This window comes from Larus michahellis, chromosome 9 (assembly GCF_964199755.1).
Source record: "Larus michahellis chromosome 9, bLarMic1.1, whole genome shotgun sequence".
Taxonomy (NCBI): Eukaryota; Metazoa; Chordata; class Aves; order Charadriiformes; family Laridae; genus Larus; species Larus michahellis.
In genome coordinates, this window is record NC_133904.1 from 19,433,122 (window position 1) to 19,454,756 (window position 21,635).

At 40.6% G+C, this 21,635-nt stretch overlaps 1 protein-coding gene across 2 annotated transcripts in view; it reads left to right on the forward strand.

The window, feature by feature from the left end:
• Positions 1–21,635, forward strand: part of TLN2 (talin 2) — a 188,520-nt gene that overhangs the window by 134,073 nt on the left and 32,812 nt on the right. For both annotated transcript variants that reach the window (XM_074601899.1, XM_074601898.1), the window contains exons 33-46: positions 995–1,084; positions 2,225–2,347; positions 3,638–3,781; positions 3,971–4,132; positions 5,267–5,407; positions 6,890–7,071; positions 8,184–8,316; positions 9,878–9,979; positions 12,751–12,921; positions 13,563–13,709; positions 14,582–14,683; positions 16,046–16,165; positions 18,685–18,831; positions 20,355–20,521. In XM_074601899.1, coding sequence (XP_074458000.1) covers positions 995–1,084; positions 2,225–2,347; positions 3,638–3,781; positions 3,971–4,132; positions 5,267–5,407; positions 6,890–7,071; positions 8,184–8,316; positions 9,878–9,979; positions 12,751–12,921; positions 13,563–13,709; positions 14,582–14,683; positions 16,046–16,165; positions 18,685–18,831; positions 20,355–20,521 — 1,931 coding nt within the window. The remainder of the gene's footprint in view (positions 1–994; positions 1,085–2,224; positions 2,348–3,637; positions 3,782–3,970; positions 4,133–5,266; positions 5,408–6,889; positions 7,072–8,183; positions 8,317–9,877; positions 9,980–12,750; positions 12,922–13,562; positions 13,710–14,581; positions 14,684–16,045; positions 16,166–18,684; positions 18,832–20,354; positions 20,522–21,635) is intronic.

Sequence of the window (21,635 nt, forward strand, 5' to 3'; positions counted from 1 at the left end):
GAGAAAAGGGAAACTAAGGCAAAACCACACAGTCCTGAAACCATACTGGAGACTCGTATCAAAATGACCTGAGGAATCTATCAAATCTGGGGGGAAGCATTCTTAGTAATCTTAACTTCCAGTTTCTTTTTGCAATGATTAAGTTCTTACCTCTTCCCTTTGTTTCCCCAGTTCATCGCCTACTATTTCTAGTCTCCCCAAGGCTTCTTAAAAGTACTAAAAAAGTATCGTTTCTATAGTAAGAGTGTGTCTCAGGTTGGATTTGATACGCTGTTAGTATGCTCTGTAGTCTTCCCTGGAGACTCCAGAAAACCGTGCTTGGAGAGGACCTTACTGTGTGACCTCCAATGGGTCAGCTAAGCTTGCCCAGAATTTCAGCTGAAAGGATTAACGAAGGTGTTATAGTAATAGCAAACATATGTCGGGGGAAGTTGTGCTGGCTTGTGTTTCGCTGTTCTATTTCCTTACGTACTGAGGGCTTCTGACTCCATAGTAGTGCAACTACTGGAGGAACATTGTTTGCTTTACAAGTTGTTATTTAAAGATGGAGCACAGCAATGAAGAGTTGCTGTAGTGTCTGTGAGAGATGAGAGACAGTTGGAAGCTGTTTTCTAGATATGACTTCTTCCTTCCATCACCTTGCTCTCACAGTTTAATTACTGTAAGGCTTTAAGTTAGACTATAGCTTTTAAAAAGCAATAGACCATAAATCACTCATCACAAACACAAGGTAAACCACACTAGCCTGTACTTCCAAGAGATTCATAGTGCACAAATATGTAGTTACCACAGTTCAGTTAATGTAGGGTAGCATTTGGTGTATAACATGCTCATCTGTATGTCAGCCCTCAGTGAGTGTGTAGTTTTGTTGGCTTGCTGGAGACAAAGTTCTAAGATTACACTGATATAAGCAGGGTAGTTGTGATGGTCTGTGTTCTTCTCAGTTCAGTATTTTAGGCTCTGTCAATAATCAGAGTATCTTTCATTATTTCAGACAGTAAAGGGAATGCTGGATAACCCCAATGAACCTGTGAGCGATCTCTCATATTTTGATTGTATTGAAGGCGTAATGGAAAACTCAAAGGTAACTTCCTTTTCCCACCTCTGTGCTAACTGTAAAGTGTGTTTTGATTATCAGAAGTTTCCACATGGACATCAAACGTGTTAGAAACACAGCACAGTGTTTATAGCTAAAAGGTATGCTGCATTCCTTGATAAAACTCAGCCCAAGATAGGTCTCTTACAGGTAATTTCAGTTTTTGGTCATTTAGAAGGCATATTGCCTCGGTAAGAAATTTTTAATTAAGTGACTGGTATGCAATGCTGTTGAAGTTTCCACCTCTCTCCCATCCTCTCCTGTGTATTAGACAGTATGTCATACTTTCATGATGTATTTTGACTGCAGTTATGATAGGACAACGCAAAGTGTAAATGGGAAGCTTGGCAATGAAATATCATTTGTATTGTTCTGTGCAAGACAGCTTGGAGAAATGTCTGAGCAGTCCAGATATTCCATTACATCAGAAAAATCTGTGTGAAAGCTCTTAAGTTATTTTTAAACATACCATGCTATACATCTTTCTTTGAAGCTTTGCTTTTGGTGTCCTTATTATTTGATGTGTTGGAATTGTCTCAGATCCTTCCTTCTCTAAAAGAAAAATAAACTGCTTAATGGATGTGCATGTCATCTTGCATCTAATGCTCTTATTTTGAATTTTAGAAGAAAATAAACTGAATTCAGTGGGAGACACTGTGGGAATTAACATGTATTCTGACATGCAGATGGTTCCAGCAGACTAGATGCAATTTCATTTCCACTGAGTTTCACTGAGTTTGGGGGACAAAGAAGATCCTGATGTGTCAACAGCAGCTGTGGCATTGGTCGTCATGTTCTGCAATCTGTGAAATGTACCTAGTGTCAAGATAGCTGTGATTAGTGGATGACAGCAAAAATAATAAGGGATAATTCTGTATCCTCATAGTCATTTGTGCTATAATAGTGTTTATGCTTGGCACTGTCAATCCGGTGTTGATCTGCCTGCCTTATCCCTTATGCCACACAGAGGAATGTGCCAAATTCAGTGAAATCATTAAGTAGCTAAAATGTCTGGAAGCCAAGTCAAAAGAGGTTTGCAGGCCAGAACTGACTCAAGGCCAGGAATCACTTGCCTTTGAGTGGTAGGGAAGCATATTGGGAAGGTAACTTTGTTTTTTAATTTCTGAGGTTCTTGGTGAATCAATGGCGGGCATTTCCCAGAATGCAAAAACTGGAGATCTTTTAGTCTTTGGAGAATGTGTTGGAGTGGCATCCAAGGCTCTTTGTGGCCTCACAGAGGCAGCAGCTCAGGTAAGCTACTGAAGTCTGTAAAGCAAGTATATGTGTTTATTTTTTTAGTAAGTTCATATTTTGGGTCTGTAAATCTGAGATTCACTTACTTGTAGCCAAACAAATTATGATCTTGTACTACGTGGTATGCTCTGTGTAGATCCAGATTGTGCATACACTGCTGTATGTTGCAGAAGCAGCAGAGTGCAATAACACGCGTATTTTATAAGGAAGGGAAGTGACATCAATAAGGAAACTTCTCAATAAGCAAATGTTGAAGATGCAGCATATGGAATTCACGTTTGCAGTTCAAGCTCTGAACCATAACAACATACAGAAGTGCACAAAAACCAGCCACAGTTAAAATGAATGAATCAAGCTTGATTTAGTTTGGAAAAATTCATAAGGAGCTCTACTAAATTCAGATATTTAAAATAATAATAAGCAACCTCTTTCAGCTGTTTGGATACTTTCAGAATAACCAAAATTCTTAAGCTACTACAACAAATTAGTCTGGAACTGGTCACTGTGGTTTCACTGATCTGATAACTGGGTGACTTGAACTCTTGAGAGCTGATACAGCCCCTTCGGCGAAGGATTTGACTGTGGGGGATCATGCTTTGCATCTGGAAACAGCTTCTTGATTTCCCCAAATATGGAATGTCTCATTATGGCCTTAATCTTCTCCACATCTAACCCTGCGTTGCCTTACTGGCATATCCAGGTGACAGATAATTTTATCTGTAATGGAAATTCATCAAGAAACCTTCACATAGGGTTTTGACAGTTCAGACAATTCATCCTCGTTGAGTTTATTTAATTGGGAAAGGAAGAAAGGTTGTCCATCAGACATCTTGTGCTGCCGTGAGACCAGCATCTGCAGGCTTGATGGGTCCTACACTCAGCAGTAGTGCCTTTGCTGTGAATTGGTTTTCTATTCAGCCTTGATGAAAACCCTCACTACCTCCAACTGTGGCTAATCCAGTAAATAATTTGCTGATGCTTGTGACCATTAAAGCTCTTTCCATTGGCTATGGAAGTGAAAAATAATGTTTCCAGGGATACCAGCTGCTTAAACAGTGGAGAGTTTTGTTTTGACTAAATAAATTTCACAAGTGTAAGGTTAAGTGTTCTTGGTTCCAGAGGAATCTGGAGATTTATTACTAAAAAAAATGGTAATAGTACTTCACAGTATGATTTCTGGATAATCTCTGACCACCATGTGCTATGACACATGGCAAGCTTATCAAAGAACCAAGATGGATTTAGCATTGTTTCTTAGGATTGTTTTCTTCCTTTCTCCATTTCTAGGCCGCTTACCTGGTTGGCATCTCAGATCCAAACAGTCAGGCTGGTCAACAGGGTCTTGTTGACCCAATTCAATTTGCCAGAGCCAATCAAGCAATCCAGATGGCTTGCCAGAATTTGGTAGATCCAGCAAGCAGCCCATCACAGGTGATTCCAGAGGATTACAGTGAGACGGTCATTGTTAGCACACTTGACTTTGCTTTGCTTGTGACCAAGCAAAGGAGTTTTGGTTTGAAACTGTTGCATGGCTTTGAACTGTAATTTTGCAGAGATAGAGTATAGTAACTGTGATGCTCCTTTGACAATCTGCTTGTTTTGTGCCACCTGTTTTTACAGGTATTATCAGCTGCCACAATTGTGGCCAAACATACTTCTGCTTTGTGCAATGCTTGTCGAATTGCTTCATCAAAGACAGCAAATCCTGTCGCCAAGAGACACTTCGTGCAGTCTGCCAAGGAAGTTGCAAACAGCACTGCTAACCTGGTTAAAACTATCAAGGTACAAATGCTGCTTTATTGTACTGTCTTCTACCTTTACGGTTTTATTTTTACTTTTTTTTCTGATGAGACAGTATCAGAACAGTTAGAAATAGCTTTTTACCTTTTGTGATATGCATGGTTTAAGAAATGATTAATTACATTTTTTGAGGACCTGAACTGGAAAACACATTCAGTGGTATAACTGTGCTGTAGTCAAGATGGAAAGAATTGGGCAATGTTAGCGTTAGGAGAGGCAGCTGGCCCCTCCAGTATGAGACACCACTGTGGTGATGTACTTAATGAGCTTGCGCCGTGAGAGTAATTTGCAAACAACTGAATGTGAAGGCTTTTAATGGTGTTACATTGCTCAATATATGCAGGTTTGTGGAGGCATTTCTGACAGTTTTACCATGTTTATAAGAGAAAAATAAAGAAACAAATAATACTGGGAACTGAACAGAAGCCATTTATGTTGCTGCTGTTTAATAGTCTCCTGTTAATAGTAATCTTTTATTTTCCAGATACCTGCCTGCAATTTGGCAGGAGGTAGCTTTTCCTCATGCAAGCAGAAATAATGCTTGTTATGCCATAGAGGACTCACAATTCTAAGCCCTTCTGGAAGCCATTAGCTGGTCTGCTACTGAAAGTCTTTTAAATTGATTATGCTTTTAGGACCGAGTGTTTCTATTACATTACACAGAAGGTCCGTCATATTGATTTCTTTCCGGTGAGATTATGAAAGAGATCAGCTGACTTCTGTGAAAATGAGAGCAATAAGTTATTGGTTTGCTTAAAAAAAAAATTATTTTTTTTAAATCAGTCTATAGGGAAGAACCACCTTGTTAACTGCTTCCACCCTTCGGAGCATGAGGTGCTGAGACACGATTTAGGAGAGTCATCAGAGTGCAATGACAGAAAACCTTTTTTCAGTCTTGGGAAGCAAAGCAACAGTTTTAAGTTTAGGATCAATAACCAGCTAAGTAAAGGAACACATGCTTAAAAGATCACATGCTTTGCATCAGCCTTGTTTGTGGAGGAATTTTTACATATCATAAGCACGCAACAGTTTCAAACTATGAAGAATTAAGCTATCTTCCTTCAGTTTTGCAAAGAAACCCATTCAGACAGAACTCAATCATTATTTAATTTCCAGGCCCTGGATGGTGATTTCTCTGAAGAGAACCGCAACAAGTGCAGAATTGCTACTGCACCTTTGATAGAGGCAGTGGAAAACTTGACGGCATTCGCTTCAAATCCAGAATTTGTCAGCATACCAGCACAGATCAGCACTGAGGTAAGGCAGGATGTTGCACTTCCACTGTCAAAAAGTCGAAAAAGTTTAATTAGTCATGTGTCAGAGGAAGTGAGCATAAAGACCTGACCCTGAAATGTGTCTCTGTTTTCCTAGGTGTTCATAGGGCATTCTGCTGTCTTGCGCTTAACCTCTGACCTTGAATTTTGCACCAATAGGGTAAAACTAGTCAGGCACTGCCAGTCTCCTCTTAGTGAAGTGATACAGTACAGGTGACTCACATGTCTTGTTAGCTGGATTCTTTCATGTGATAAAGTAATAAATACCTCTTTTTCCCTCAATAGCAGCTTTAACAGATGAAACTTAATTAGTTCTGAAAAGGATTGAAGGAACATCGTTGGGGGTTTTCCTGTCCAACAATGGTGCAGTCACAATCATAGAATAATAGAATTGCCTAAGTTGGGAGGGACCTTTCAGATCCATCGAGTCCAACCATCAACCTAACTCTGACAAAAACCATCACTAAACTATATCTCTAAGCACTGTGTCTGTCCATCTTTTAAATACCTTCAGGGATGGTGACTCAACTGCTTCCCTGGGCAGCCTGTTCCAATGCTTAATAACACTTTCAGCATAAAAGTTTTTCCTAATATCTAGTCTAAATTTCCCCTGGCACAACTTGAGGACATTTCCTCTTGTCCTATCGGCTGTCACTTGGGAGAAGAGACCAACCCCCACCTCTCTACAACCTCCTTGCTGACGACAAGAAGCAGGTTTTCTGGAAGAATAAGTTTCTGTGGGCTTTCTGTATTTTTTCCTGAGTTCTCTGCCCTCAACATCCATAACTACAACAGAATAGTATTTGAAGTAACTAACAAAGGGGTTTTTTTCCAGGGGAAAAATAAATAAGTAAATCCTTCAAGCTTCATAATAGCTTTGAAGCCGAGGTCATGTATCGTTACTGACTCCCCAGCTGCTCCTTCCAGCTTTTGGCAGCCTCCGTTCCAGCTGGCAATATCAGATGATGCCGTAGCTGTTGCAGTCTTAAAATTGTGGGGCTGTAACTGAAATCTAAACCTGTCCTCCAGGCCTGTGGTACCTGGGTTTATCAAATTACTGGCGATTAAATAGATACTGAGATGATGACCCAATTAGAGTGTTGTAGTCAACTAATTCCTGGGAAAAACATGCTTGGTTGGATCTTGCAAGTTTTGTGACAAATAAAGTTTATTTTCAATGATGTCTCTGTAGTGTGCAAGTGTCATTGTGTTCTCCTGTTTCTAAGCTGGATGGTGCCTTTCTAAACTTGAAAAGTGTTTCTTAAGTATGTTACAGAGAAAACAGTTGGACTGCAATGACTTTAGTACTATTTCCACATTGACTATCCGTGAATATAATAGTATGATACGAGAAATGATAATGCCATTTTAATGCTGTTAATTAAACAGATTTTTAGGAGCAGAAAATGTGGATGAACTCAATTATTTAAATGTTCTTTGTGTTCTTGTACCTTTTTGACCACAGGGATCACAAGCACAGGAACCAATTCTAGTTTCTGCTAAAACAATGTTGGAGAGCTCGTCTTTATTGATCAAAACTGCTCGTTCTCTGGCTATCAATCCAAAAGACCCTCCTACGTGGTCTGTACTAGCTGGGCATTCCCATACTGTCTCCGATTCTATCAAGAGTCTTATCACCTCTATCAGGTATGTCTTTTGTAGCAACTTTTTTGTGGCCACATTTAAGCCATAATAAGTGAGCAGCCGTTCATAAAGAATAATACTGTATGGCCATTAGCACTGTGGTATTTTTCACTAATGGGAATTATTTATTCTGTGATGCGTAGTATCTCCCCAGTTATGCTGAGTGTTTAATCATGATGACTGCAGCACTCTGCAGCATAGGGTTTTTCTTTGTTTGTATTTTGTTGTCCTTCCCTGGTTCCACCTCCAATTCAGTTTAAGGTATATGTAACAGAATGCTGTAGAATAGAGAAAAAAAAAAAAAAAAGTAGCTAATATTATTTTCAGCCAGATCACATATGAATATATAGTGTGTGGAAAACAGCTGCTTTTTTTTTTTTTTTTGTTAAGGTGAGTGAGACTGTATAAATTACCTTTGCTATCTATTCTTTACTGTAGTGTTCTCAGTTTAGTTGCAAGAATGCTGTAGCAAGAAGTGAATATTCTGTATTTTTCGGACTAAACCTGTCTATCCCTTTCTTATAAAAAATTTTAAAGTGTAGTTCTATACTTAACCTCTTGATACTGATTAAATCAAAATGGTATGAAAACAGTGAACTAAGGAGTGTTTACGGTTTAGTTGATCTTTGATAGTGATTGTAATGAAATAGCAACCTGCATGTCAGGACAAAGCATTCCGAAACTAGCCTTTGTTAAAAGATACCTTGGACTGAGTGTAACACCTAATACCTAGAGAATTGTTTTCCAAGACAATCGATTGCACTGTACAGAAACGTGAATTTTTTTTTCATGGTGTCTATTGCATTTTCATGTTGACCTTCATTATTGGGCCAGTCTGGCCATCTCGAGGAGGTGGAGTTTGCACTCTTTTTCTGAGGCAACAATGTGGTTTTTTCTGTTAATAAAGGAGTGGGGGGGGTGTGTGCGTATGAAAGTGTGCAGAGTACTCTGTATATACATGAAAATCCCGTAGGTAGAACAAAACTAACTTTTGTCCTTATTGCTTTCCTCCCACGTGCTTTATGCATTGTCAGGTCATGACGTACACTTGTGGGCATTCCTGAAAGTGCCTGCTTCTTGCCCACCATGCTTAGCTTACTATCTCTGTCTTTCAGGGACAAGGCCCCAGGCCAGCGAGAATGTGATTTCTCCATTGATGGGATCAACAGATGCATCAGAGACATTGAGCAGGCCTCCCTTGCAGCTGTCAGTCAGAGTCTGGCCACCAGGGATGACATCTCAGTTGAGGTAAGGGAGATAGCACAGGGACAGACAGAGTAGTGCGGGGCAGCATCACTCACCCTGCTGCTTTTCTTTCCGTTTGGAGCTGAGCACTTGGCACAATCCACCAGTGAGGGGAGAAGTACTCTTACTGAAATCTTTCTAGGCAAAAGCACGTGCCAGCCAAAGTGTATCATTTCTGGAAGTATACCAGAATCACCAGGCAAAAGTAGAGGTAAAAGTAGTTATTTTTAACCACCCCTGACACATTACTGACTTCCTGTGCTGATATGACAGACTGATAGTTAGCATTCCTTGCCAAGTGGAAGTTGAGATGTTTCTGGAACTTTTATTACTAGAAGTTGGTGATGTATACGTCTACGTCATTTTTCTTAATGCCTGTTCTCTTGTTAAATAAGTGAAATCTGGAGTTAATTCTCATAGTCGATTCTATGTTCTCATTAAAAAAGCTGCCTTTCCCTCTGCCCCACCGTGTAGTAATGTAGACTGCTATTTCAGCCTTTAGTTAATGGAGGAAGGGCCATCATGGCAGACTGCCTACAAAAAGTCAGCAATTCATGATCAGATTCTCAGCTTGGTATTTAGTGTCTCTTTGTACTACTGCTTCCTGAAATTGCGTGTCTATTTATGTATTCCAGTGGTTTCTTTGGGCTGTAACACTGCATAGTAGAAACATCTCAGACTAAATGAAGCTAGACAAAAGAAGTTATTACAGAAAATATGTCATAGATATAATTCTTTTCTATTTAAATAACGAAGTCATCTTGGACACCATGTTGAACTGAAATAAAAGTTACTGAAAATGGCAGTTATTTATAAAGCAGTATGGGAATGTAACAAAAAGCAAAAATCTTTTGTCTTTCATCAGAGTGAGCTAAATCCCAGTGGCTGGCAAGACATTAAGTGGCTCTGAATTAAAAGCTAGTATTTATGTCTTGACAAGCCCAGTAATATGCTTTTCTTATGCTCCTGTCCCACAGATGCTATTCAGGAGGTCAGTCCACATCTCTCTCCTTCAGACATGTCATATTTTTCCTTTGTCTTTCCTTATAGGTGAATTTCTACTAGCTTCAAAGTCTAGAGCAGAGCTTTTTGCTCTTGTGCGGTATTGTCTGCTTTGAAGAATGTTTCTTCATTTTTAAATTGAAGGTCCTGCTGTTTCTCTGATTGGTGCAGTGATACCAAATCTTTGGCAGGAGAGAATAGTTTGCGGGAGGGGCTTGTCACATTGCAATGAGAAAGGACGTCTACTCCCGAGTATGCTACTATCAGCTGGAGAAGGAAGGAGACACCTTCCCCCTTCTCTCCCTAGATCCCCAGACTCGCCATATAAATCTACAGAGGAGTAGGCCTGTCTTGGGGCTCTTGTTGTTGAAACAGGGTAAAGGAGTAGAAATGAGCAAGTATGTGAAGAAAGCTAACAGCATGGATTTCTGCATCCTGCTTTAACGGGTCATATGAACAACATTCTGAGCATGTTAGTTGATCTGACAGTGATTGGTATGATATGGTACAATTTGATAAAAGAATAGCTGTGATAGTAACTGACAATTTCTCTTTATATTAGGCTCTACAGGAGCAGCTGACATCGGTTGTCCAGGAAATTGGCCACCTCATTGATCCCATAGCTACTGCTGCTCGGGGAGAGGCAGCTCAGCTTGGGCACAAGGTACTGTCCTACCATTATGAAGGTATTTGAAATCTCAGACAGCTGGACATCAGGGGAGTCCATGATCTAGTAGTTTTTTCACCTCTTATGAAAAAGCAGAAGAAAGCATGGGGAAGGAAGAAAGATTTGGATTTCCAAATACTTTGAAGTTGAGACCAAATAAACCTGTTTATGTTTTGGGACATCAGAAAGATATTTTCATTGAGGTTTCTGGTGAGGAGCAGGTTCATGGAGAAAGGACAAATGAAGAAAGGGGAAGGAAAAGCAAAGGTGGAAGGGTGGAGTGCAACATCATAGGTCTCCCTACCTCTGGCTGTTGCAGCCAGCAGCTGTACGTATTTGTGAGTTCTTCTGTCTCTTGTGGTGTGTTAAAGGTGACCGCAGGACCTGGGACCCCATCACACTGCAGGCTTGTTCGGCAGGTCACAGAGTTATAGTTCAAATACTTATAGATAGTAGACTTTGGCCAGTTGATGATGCCTGGCAAAGGTCCCTGCATAAAGCACGCTACTCCATTTCCTGGCCGGCTCATGATGAAGCAAGGAGGGAAATGCGTGATGCACACAGAGGTTACCTCTGGCCTATGGAGGCCCATCTCCTGAAGTGGCTTCTCTAGTCTGAGGGGAGGGAGGTTTAGACTCTGGTTTCAAAGGAGGCGTGTGATGTGCCTGCTTCCCACCTTCTGAGAGAGGTGCTCTGTCTCCATTGATTATAGAGGGAGTGCTACCTGTATTAGGAAAAAATTAGGGATTTTGAACAACCCTGAGTTTCAGCCCCTGCTGCAAATTTTCAAGGGTTGGGAGGTAAGAAATACTTATAACAATCTTGTGTTCTATTGTAAGCGTTGTGTAAACAAGTCTGTCTGTTATGGGGAATGTAAGTATGGTAGAACTTACTAGAACTCTGTCCAAAAATGAAAAGTTACAATGTGTGTACCAGAAGTGTGCATTATTTACTGTGTTTATTACAAGATTTTTAGTAGTTTCTCAGATAGTAGTTCCTCATCCTACAATATATTCTTGAGAGAAAAATACAAGTTTTCTGTGTCAGTGCATTTAATCCTGGAAAGGAATCACTTTGTTAGTGTGAGAGCTCTTCCAGAGCTGTACCTAAGTAACTCTGTTTAGCTTTGGATAACCATCAAATATTTCGTAACACCTCAACTATTTGTAGTTCTGATTCTCAGTTTACCTAGCCCTTTGAGGCACACAACAAATCAGGATTGCTAAGATACAGATAGTTAAGGAGTCACATTCCTCCTCCTGCTTGTTAGGTAAATGTTGACCAAAGTTGACAGCACTTTTCTTGAGTCTGTTTTTTCCTGCTGAATGCAGAAGAAATTGTTCCTGCTGTTTACTTTAACACAGTTTAAAAGAACTTAGGTTTGTGAAATCATTCCTATTATTGAGTCTTTTCCTTTTTTTCCTTTTGGTTTGGTTTTTTTTTGGCTTTAATGCTCTAAGGAAGAAAATAGAAAAAGAAGTCCGACTAAGTTTTAAAATTTTATGGGCTCTTAGCTGTCCACATAGTTTAGATGGAGTAAACCTTTCAATATCTTTTCCTGCACATGAAGTACTGCTATTTTTCTTCCTCATGTCAGCCTTTGAAAGCTGCTTATAGCCCCTGCAAACGTGTTGACACTTGGACTTCTGAGGTTTCAGGTGTACCAGTTGGTGCTGCAGTGGACTATTTGTGCCCTTTCTGTGGAGTAATCGGCTCACGGCAGTTCAGGGTTTTTGCATCCAGTACGAATTGTAAAAGCAAAGTCTCGTGGATTTCTGACAGGAACCAAGCACAGTTGTGGTTTTGTAGAAGATGCATCAGATGGCAGGCAGACTGTAAAAATACTCATTCGTATAAAAATACTTGCTTATTTTCTTAGAATACGGGTATAGCCAAAAGCGTATGTTTCCTGAGAATGAGCGTAAATCAGATCAGAAACTGAGGAAAACAGAGACTGACTCCATGTATTTCTGAAGACAGAAGAGAAGCAACAGAAGCTGCTAGTAGAACTGTGTGTTTAGGTATTCCAAACACTGTATTGAGCCGCAGTAATTAACTGAGGAGGAAAATGCAGCGTGCTTGGTATGCGGTCTTTGTAGCATGCCTATTTCTGTTGGCCTATACCAGCCACTGGGTTGCAGACCGGCACTTAACCACTAGTTTCCTTTTTAGCAGCAAGAAACACTGCAGGGTTGGGCCACGTGGCTGTCTTAGGGAAGTGTTCGTGCATCGGGAGTGATGAACTGTGTCCAGAGGTAATGTTAGCGCTTGTGCCCACTCTGGTGTCTTACGCAGCAGAGAACTGTCCAGGCCTGCACTGGAATCTGACAAAGAGGGTTTGAGAGGTTAGAGAGTGAAGGTTGTGAATACAAGCAGTCCCTGGGGTAAACAGTGCTGTCCCATTTGTTATCTGTCTTCTGCAAACGGATGTTGAGAGATTCCTCCCTAGCATGGAGGTGACACTTGTCATGGATGGTCCTAAGTAGCATGCAGTTCCCGTCACAGTTTTGAAAACGATTTCTTCTGACCTCAAGGGACTGTGTGTGTCTGAGGGAGGAGACACGTGGCTTTATTGAGGAATTTGAAGGTGAAGGGAGACAGAATCACATGGGCACATGTACAAGCTAAACACTGTACAGCGCAGAAGCACTAGGACAGTGTGCTACTTGAGCTAACCCCCGGCCCAAAGGTAATTAGGGAATATGCCTCCTCTCTTACACTTGAGACATGGGGTTAATTGCTTTCTGTGGTTGTTCTGGCTTTCTTAGGTAACGCAGCTGGCAAGTTACTTCGAACCCTTGGTTTTAGCTGCAGTTGGCGTAGCTTCCAAAACACTAGATCATCAGCAACAGATGACCGTGTTGGACCAGAGCAAGACACTAGCAGAATCTGCCTTACAGATGCTGTACGCCGCCAAAGAAGGGGGAGGAAACCCCAAGGTACAGTTGCTGTGTGTAACTAAGGGATTGTTGGCAAGGGGAGAGGGCAGGCAGGGCACAAAAAACAGTACCCACCTACTGCGTGGCTCGGGGATACATTTGCAGTGAAAATGCCATTGATGGCTCTCCTGATTTGTTGATTGAAGATAGAGGATTTTTTGGGTTCGTATTTCTTTTTATTTACTGCTTTAGAAAAACTGTTGTTGGGAAATGATGTTTTTTTGTTACAGTCTTTTTTAGTTATATTATATAATTATTTTTTTTTCTGTTTTATGGCAGGCATTTTCTCTTGTTCATATGTCTACGTGTGTCTTTTTTGAACAATTTGTTTTGGTGTTTTGGTATGGAAGTAAACGGTTTCACTGTCTGGTGTTATTTTTGCCGTATCTTTGTTGCCTCTGTTACATACGAGTCCTGTTCATCATTTTTTCTAGAAAAGATCCTAAGATTTCTAAGCAATTCCTATTTGACATTGTTTTCTTGTCTAAGCAAGATTTGTTCTGTCGACACTGGTGTTAGGTTTGGCTTCTCATCTTTGACCTGAAAAGATCCTCTTCATTAATTACACTTTTGATTCACGTTTTGATTTGTGCACAGAACGCTCTCTGACGATCTCTGTTTTCTCATTTTCTCCCTTCCAGGCATCCCATACTCACGATGCAATCACTGAGGCTGCTCAACTGATGAAAGAGGCTGTGGATGATATCATGGTTACCTTAAATGAAGCTGCAAGTGAAGTAGGCATGGTTGGAGGTATGGTAGACTCAATAGCAGAGGCAATGAGCAAGGTGAGCATAGAAATCAGACCCCCTTTTAATTTTGCACTCAAAAGCCAATCCACATTGCAGGGGGTTGGGAGAGCTGCTGCTGATTCACTTCAGTGATGGCTGGTAACTGACACACTGTGACAGGAACCCTAAAGATTCTTCAGTTTTGCAGATTTTGAAATTGAACTGATGTGGGCGATGGTGCTCAAGTTAACAACCTACACCGTACCTGTTAGTAGGATGAATACAAAATATATTTATTTGGGAATATGTTGGTATTTTACTGTGAACTTAGGTCAACTGGCCTTTTATTTTTGCTTCCTTTTTCCTACTTATCTTTCTAACTTTGTGTTAGTCTCCTAAATGATCAGCAGGCCAACCTTGAAGCAAACTATTTTCAGAGAAGGCGAGGTCAAAGCCTGAAGTGCTCCGCTACACTTTGTAAACTATCCTACTAGAAATGTATAGTGGCAAAATGTAAATGAGTTCAGTCCATATAATTGGCTTTTCCTGTCTCAAGTTAAATGTGTGCAGGATTGAAGCCGTTATGACGTAAAGGAATCTTAAATCACTTTCTTGCAGGAACATTTTGTTTCATGATGGTTGCACGTTCCTTTCTACATTAGCAGAGAACTACAGGTGGTTTGACCTTGCGTAAGAAGTTGACCTTGTGCTCGCAAACTCTGCACTGTAAATTCTCTGCATCTTCGTCCTCATGATGTGGGCTAAAGTCTTTTCTGAGTGTACCTCCTGATGCACTGTCTTCACTTGCATATTTTGAAAGAGAGGGGATCATAAAAATGAATATTTAATATAATTTCAGTATTATGTGTAAAGTATGCTATTTGTTATGAACTTATTATTTCTGCTATATTTCTCCCTCTTTCTTGCAGCTGGATGAAGGTACGCCTCCTGATCCCAAGGGAACGTTTGTTGATTATCAGACCACTGTGGTGAAATACTCTAAAGCCATTGCTGTAACAGCACAGGAAATGGTAAGATGTTTGGTTAGAACTAAGTACAAATTCTTCTGTGTACATAAGGAACGTGGAATGATTTGCACAATGTTGTGAAACTCTTTATAATGCTAGTTTTCAATAACCTTATCTCTTTAGGTGTTATGGAGCAAACAAAGGAAGTGATCATCTTGTCAGTTTTATTCTTGTATCTTAGTGGCGTGATTGTAGGGGTGGCCCTCTGCAGGAGGACTGCTGGATTGTGTTGTGGCTCTTCTGCATAAAAGCTTTTTATTTGTCTCATTTTCTATGAGAAATAAAAGGAAAACATTTCACCTACACACTTTTTCCAGCAGCCTGTCACTGAAATAACACCTTACATTTATTGATGACTTTAGGTTACCCTTTCACACTTACTGTTCCGTTATGCCTGTGAAATAACATCAGTATTTTCAGACGCCTGTAATACAAATGAATGCAGATCAGCCTCTCAAATTGCTTTTCTTTCATTTCTGTGATTCACCTGGGTTTAACAAAAGAAAAAAGGAATCGAGATTTTCTTAACTCATGTTTCACAGTAATGCTTACCATAAGATGTTTACCTTTTGAAAGAGTAGGTTTATTGCTTGTTTGTTTTTAAGAGAGGCAAGGGGACTATTTATGTATGCTACGGACAGGATTTGTTTACAAAATTGATTGCTGTTGCAGTCAAGACAGGTTGATGATTCTACTGTCTATGGCATTGCAGCTTATTGGCAACAGTATAAATTTGTCTAAAACTAGTTTTGCCCCAAGGATGGAATTCCATGGCTTTTACTGACATAAATTGGAGACAGAAGAACTATCTCTGGTTAAAAGGTAGGCTTTTCCTAGAGAGATTCAGTTATTTATGCTGACGTTCTACCAAGGCATTCTGCGTAGTCCTACCTATTCCTTCTTGGTCGTCTTCCTGTATCTTAGACGTGTTTTGCATCGGTCCTGAGGCTTTTCCATTTTCATGCTCCCATGCCACGCCAGCTGAGACTGATGTAGGCTAGCTCACCTTTGACAAAATAAGGTGGCTGCAACACACAAAACCCACTCCCCCGCCCAGTCTGAGTAACTGTGTACCTGGCCTATCGCCCCACTGTGTCAAAGAGTGAATTACCAGCTCTAACTGCTGCTCTTTGATTACTCCGTATGTTCTGCGAGTGCCTGGTTACCGTGAATCTAATAAAGCATGTTTGCTTGAGTTTCCTCATGGAATTCTTGCTGGAGGACAGGTCCCTTACATGGCAAGCGGTTTTCCCTGTTTCATCAGTGTGGCCAAACAAATGAGTGTGCTTCTAAGCTGGAGTGTATTAACAAATTATTCTCATACTTGTCATTTTTCTTTTTCTCTTGCCTGTGTTCTTTTTTCAGATGACTAAGTCGGTTACTAACCCGGAGGAGTTGGGAGGACTTGCATCACAAATGACCAATGACTATGGGCATTTGGCTCTCCAGGGCCGAATGGCTGCAGCTACAGCAGAACCAGAGGAGGTCTGCAGTTTTTAGACCTCTTTATTCTCTGTACACGGTGGCGTCAACATGGGTATTCTTGTACAGTAGAGAATGCAATAAATGCAGAGCAAAGTGACAAGACGTATTCACCTTGCTCGGTTGCAGCAACATGCTTGCAGCCATTGCCAAATGCAATGCATCCCTTGTATGATCAGACAGATAATAGGTTCCAAACCGTTGGGTAATGTTTTCCTTCAAATGTCTTTGCAATGATTCTAAAACAAAAGCAGTGAATGCATTTCCACTGCGTTTGGTTCATTAGCCACTTTTGTATGCAAGCACTATCTACGCTATGTGTGCTCTGTCTGATAGGCAAACAGATGTGCTGCTTCTGGCCCGCTGACACTTGAAATGTGGGACAGGACAGCACATCTGTTCCCAGAAGAATTCCATTTGACCTACTATTGCTTGATTGAAACAGTGATGTGAACAGAGTCAACATTATAGGTGTGCTTTGGCTATACAGATCTGTCTCTTTTACAATCTACTTAGATTTTTTGCTAAAAACAGACTTTAAGACGAAACCTATATGCAGCCAGACAAAAACTCTACCAAGTTTGTTTTCATTGGACAGAAAGGAACTGATGGGTGTAAGCGAAATTGTGTGTCTTTTCAAAATGCTATGAGATCTTAAAATATCAACAGTTATTTAAATGTTTGTGTCATAAGTACTGTTTCCTTCTTACGATTTGTGGAGAAATATCTATTTTGGTCTTTGATATCGACCTTTCTCTGCTCCGAATATACTCTCTATTCAGTGTGCCTTCGCAGGGTGGGGCAGAGCTGCACATAGTACTACAGAGTACATATTTACTGATAACACACTCAGTTTTACCACTGCTCATGTGCACAGGTGTAAACGGTAGGAATTAGGATTTACTACAACATATTCTCAGTGAATGTTCAGAATTTCAAACTGGCTTCACTTCTGTTTCTCTTCAGCCCTCCCATTGCTCTCAATACGTGTGAATTGTCTACAGAAAAAGACGTAACATTTAATTTCATAAGTGTGGCTTTTTATGCTACAAGCCTTGTTATAAGAATTACCCAATCAAAGAACAGAAAGCTCTTGTCAAAACCTCAGTCCACCTTCAGAAACAAATGGCTTGCCATAATAGTGGACAGTTCCATAGACTGGGACAGAACCTTCTAAATTACTTGAGGCTTTTGCTTACAGACAACTTGCAAACGCAGAGTAAACTCTTCATTATTTACTGTACAGCTTTCCTTCGATCTCATATGTTTTGATGAATTAGAAATTATATATATGCTTTTTTATCTTGCCTGTAAGTGATTGCAAGTATAACTTCCTGTCCTGAAAGTGAGATGCAGGCAACCAGTAGGAGCACAAGTATCTTTTGTGCTTACAGGACATCTTTTGTACCTCAGAGTTGGAATAAGATGCAGGAGGAGCGGGTTCCCCATGCAATCTTACCTACTTCATGCTAACAGAGGAATAAGGACTATTTACCTCAGTTCCATTAACCTGTTACTGCATATTCTCTGAGTACTATTACAGAAATTCTTCCGCCTCTCTCCTCATTTCACTGTGTGCCTCTGGTTATGGAGCATGGACAAACTTTGTCGAGATGGGGCAAGAGGGTATCTCACCATCACTGGATGTATCAGATTATCTAGATAAGACCTTCAAAGAGTTTTTGACTTTGTAATAACGTTCTGCTGCTGGTAGACTTGAGTGTTTTATGCGCAGTAGCTACATGAAAAGCAATGGCTTGCATTCGGCTTGATATTGTTAAGTTGAATTACCATTTCTGCATGTTACTTTCTGCCTGAAGTCGAAATAATTCCATTTGTGATACTAATGGCTGTGATTCCTGCTTACGTATTAATCTCAATACACACCTATGTGCCTCAGTACATGCAGGTACTAAAACTGTCATGTGTTTCTAAACAGGGACCATGCAGCTTATGCTATAGGATTATTAATAAATCAGAAGCGGCGAGGGCAGGCTTTCACACATTTCACTGCTCCACGTGTACATGGTCAGTTCTGGAGAGTTGAGACTCTGCAAAATTCAAAAACAGTCATGTATTTTTTGTTCCAGTTTCAGCAGTGTAGAGTAAATGTGTAATTTTTACCCATTGTATGTACCTTGAATACAGCTCATGCTGACGGTACAGTTCTGGGAGATGAAGTAGTGTATTTGAATGTGATGAAGTTCTGTGTTGCTTGAATTACGTATGCTTGACTTGGGTACATGCCTTATGCCTTCTGTTTCCTGGGTCTGGTTCACTAGTGCTCCTGTTTCATCAGTTAAGCCTTTTACAGGGTTGTGCTACATGAGTAGATGGTATTACATCTGTCCCTTTTTTTCTGATCTCTGCAGAGAGTATAGCAATGGGCAGAAAATTGGAAATAAAGATTGACCAGAGTAACCGTGTTTCCATTTGTGTTGACACAACATGCCAGCATGACATTTATTTATTCACTTTGCTCTTGCTTCCTTTATTTCCCTTGTACCTCCTTTACCATCTAGATAGGGTTCCAGATCAGGACTCGGGTGCAAGAACTTGGCCACGGCTGTATCTTCCTTGTGCAAAAAGCTGGAGCTCTCCAGATTTGCCCTACAGACAGCTACACCAAAAGGGAGTTGATAGAATGTGCTCGTGCTGTCACGGAAAAGGTAAGACCTCCCTCTGTGTTGCCCCATGGTGTTTGTCTACTGAGTTTCCCCAGGGAGTAAGCCAGTCAAATTGTTTTGGTTCAGGAAATTTATTTTTTTTTTTAAACTTCCCATTATAGTACAATATTGGCTCAATTGCACTAAGTTCTTACTTTTCTTTCAAGTGTTCCGTGTAGTTCATGTGCTAGATTAGCCCATAATAGGCCTTTGCTCATGTCTTGTAATAGAACTTCAGCCTCATACCAGAGGGAGACTAGTCCAGTACTAACCCCAAAGGCATGAGATGTCACTTGTACCTTATGAGGCACTCCCTTGGAAATACGAAGTCCATGTGGATGGCCACAGTTACTCAGATGAGGCTGGCTGATGACATGTGGTTTCATGTAGCAAAGTCCTCCCCTTTTAAGACTGGACCAACCTAACACACTTAGAACTGCATCTTCAAACCCTCTGGGTTTTTCTTGGTCTTTGGAAACATCCCCTTCAAACAGATGGCCTGGGTAGCTCAGATTTGGTGAACCTTTATGATGACTTCTCTCTCCTTTTATTGGGCACAGACATTGAGAGTCAAATGTCAGTTACTTTTAGATGTCACCAAGCATCACTTGTTCAGCCTGTCTTAGTGTGCTCTGAGCTGTAGAAATTCTCCAGCGTGTCATGCCCCACGAGTATCAGCAATTCCAAATTTAGGCAAGGGTAGACTGTATTTTGTAAGAAGAGTTAAAGCTGATAAGGAGTAATAACGAATCACAGGGACAATCTTTTCGGGGAGGGACGCCTTTGAATCTGAACAGAACCTCCGGAAGAACTCTAGTATTAGAAGTCAGTATATCTATCCCCATATGGAGCCTTTCTTGCAAAAGCAGAATTTAGGACGCTGTTGTATGGCATGAGAACAGCATCCCAGCTGCGGACCTTTTTAAGTACAGTGTTAATTAGGTGAAATGGAGAACTCTAGCTTTTTTTAGTGATCAAAAATGATGCTAGATATAAACTGATATAGTGTATTTCTATAATTTTCTATAAATATAACAATATTTAGTATCTGGATTCAGAGACTCTATACTTTCTGTTTCTCTGACATTAAGGTTTATATCTGTACTGCACATGACTCCTGGGCTGCTTGAGGATGGTGTTTATTTGCGTGTTAGGGAAAAAGCAGTAGCTCTTGGGTCTGACATTGATCCTGCAGAAGTTTACATTACCTCTGACTGTATTACAAGGAAGTATTAACTGATGTGTTTCACCCTATGATGAACAGATCTCTTCGTTCTGTCTGGCAAGTGGACTGCCTAGCTGAAATCCCCTTTAATTTGAGACAGTCTTTAGTTGTCACAATGAGTACTGCACAAAGAGAGCAAATAAGCGAAAGAGGAGGGAGAAGTTTATTAAAGTCTGCAAAATGACACTGTGGAATGAATTTCCACTGTTGATTCCAGTCATACTATAGAGCTTGCTTAACTCAACCTCCCATAAAGAGGCTTTCTTTTGATGACCACCTTGTTGTTTTATGTTGTTTCCAGGTCTCCTTAGTTTTATCTGCCCTTCAAGCAGGAAACAAAGGCACACAAGCCTGTATTACTGCGGCCAGTGCCGTGTCTGGGATAATTGCAGATTTAGACACCACTATCATGTTTGCTACTGCCGGAACCCTTAATGCCGAGAACAACGAATCATTTGCAGACCACAGGTCAGTGTAACTGAAAAAGCTGGAAGAACATGTACACAGGGGAACAGTGGAACTAGCAGAAGTGACTGGAATGTGGAGATAAATTTTTACCTGTCTTAGATTCCCATGAATGAAATTGAATGAGGCGGTGGAGTGAGAAGAGAAAGAGGAAAATTGGGATAGTGGTAGGGGACAACAAACTTCACTTTGGTTATTTCTGTATGGAAAGAATTTTAAAAAACTAGGGAACATCTGCTGAGAGCACCTCCAACAGAAGACCACAACTGTAGCACTATTTTGGTTTTCTTTTGGTTTTATTCAAGCTGTCTCATTGCATAGAATACCATATGCTGTTATTCCAGTAGTGAAAATTAGCAGTCCGTGACATTGAAGAGGAATCTTCTATCTACGTTTTTCCAACAGCTGTTCTTGACTGTCTGGCTGTTTGTCTTGCTAAATCATGCTTATGGTTAATGCTGTTGTGGACAGCAGTGATGGAAACGGCACAGCTATGCCATGCATTTTCCCCTTTGGCAGAGATAAGCCCATTTTCCTTTCCAGTAGCATCTGCAACAAAATAATCCCACAGCATTTTTCATCATATTAAGAGATTTGCAGCATCTGTTACTTCCTTTGCAGTAAAACCCAGGGCTTCACAGCCAAGACACTGACTTACTGCTTGGCAGCCTAGTTGGCCTATGCGACAATTGCGTGGCCAGCATTTATTTCCCTGACTTGTCAGTTCCTCAAGAAAGAGGAAAGATGCAATGGTGTGTAAATTGCTGCCATTCTGCAGACTGAAAGTAAGGGATTTTCATGCAGGTGTCATTAATCTCCAGGCTGACATTTTATGTGAATATGGTTCTAGTTCTCAGTTAACTTGACTTGTTTGTGAAGTGCTTACTCACAGGGGTTTCTTCTTTTACCCAAATGTTGCTCTGGATTTGTTGTCCTGACATGTCAAAACATGTATGTGGTGGGGGGCACCCTGGCTAGATCTCAGTCTCTCTTCCTTTTGCCGTTCTTGCTACTGCCTTCCTCACGGATAATTATTTTAGTTTCCTTACAATATGCTGATTAAGATGGAGGCTTTGCAGCTGTTACTTTCCTCACAGCATGGCCATATTTTCTTTTG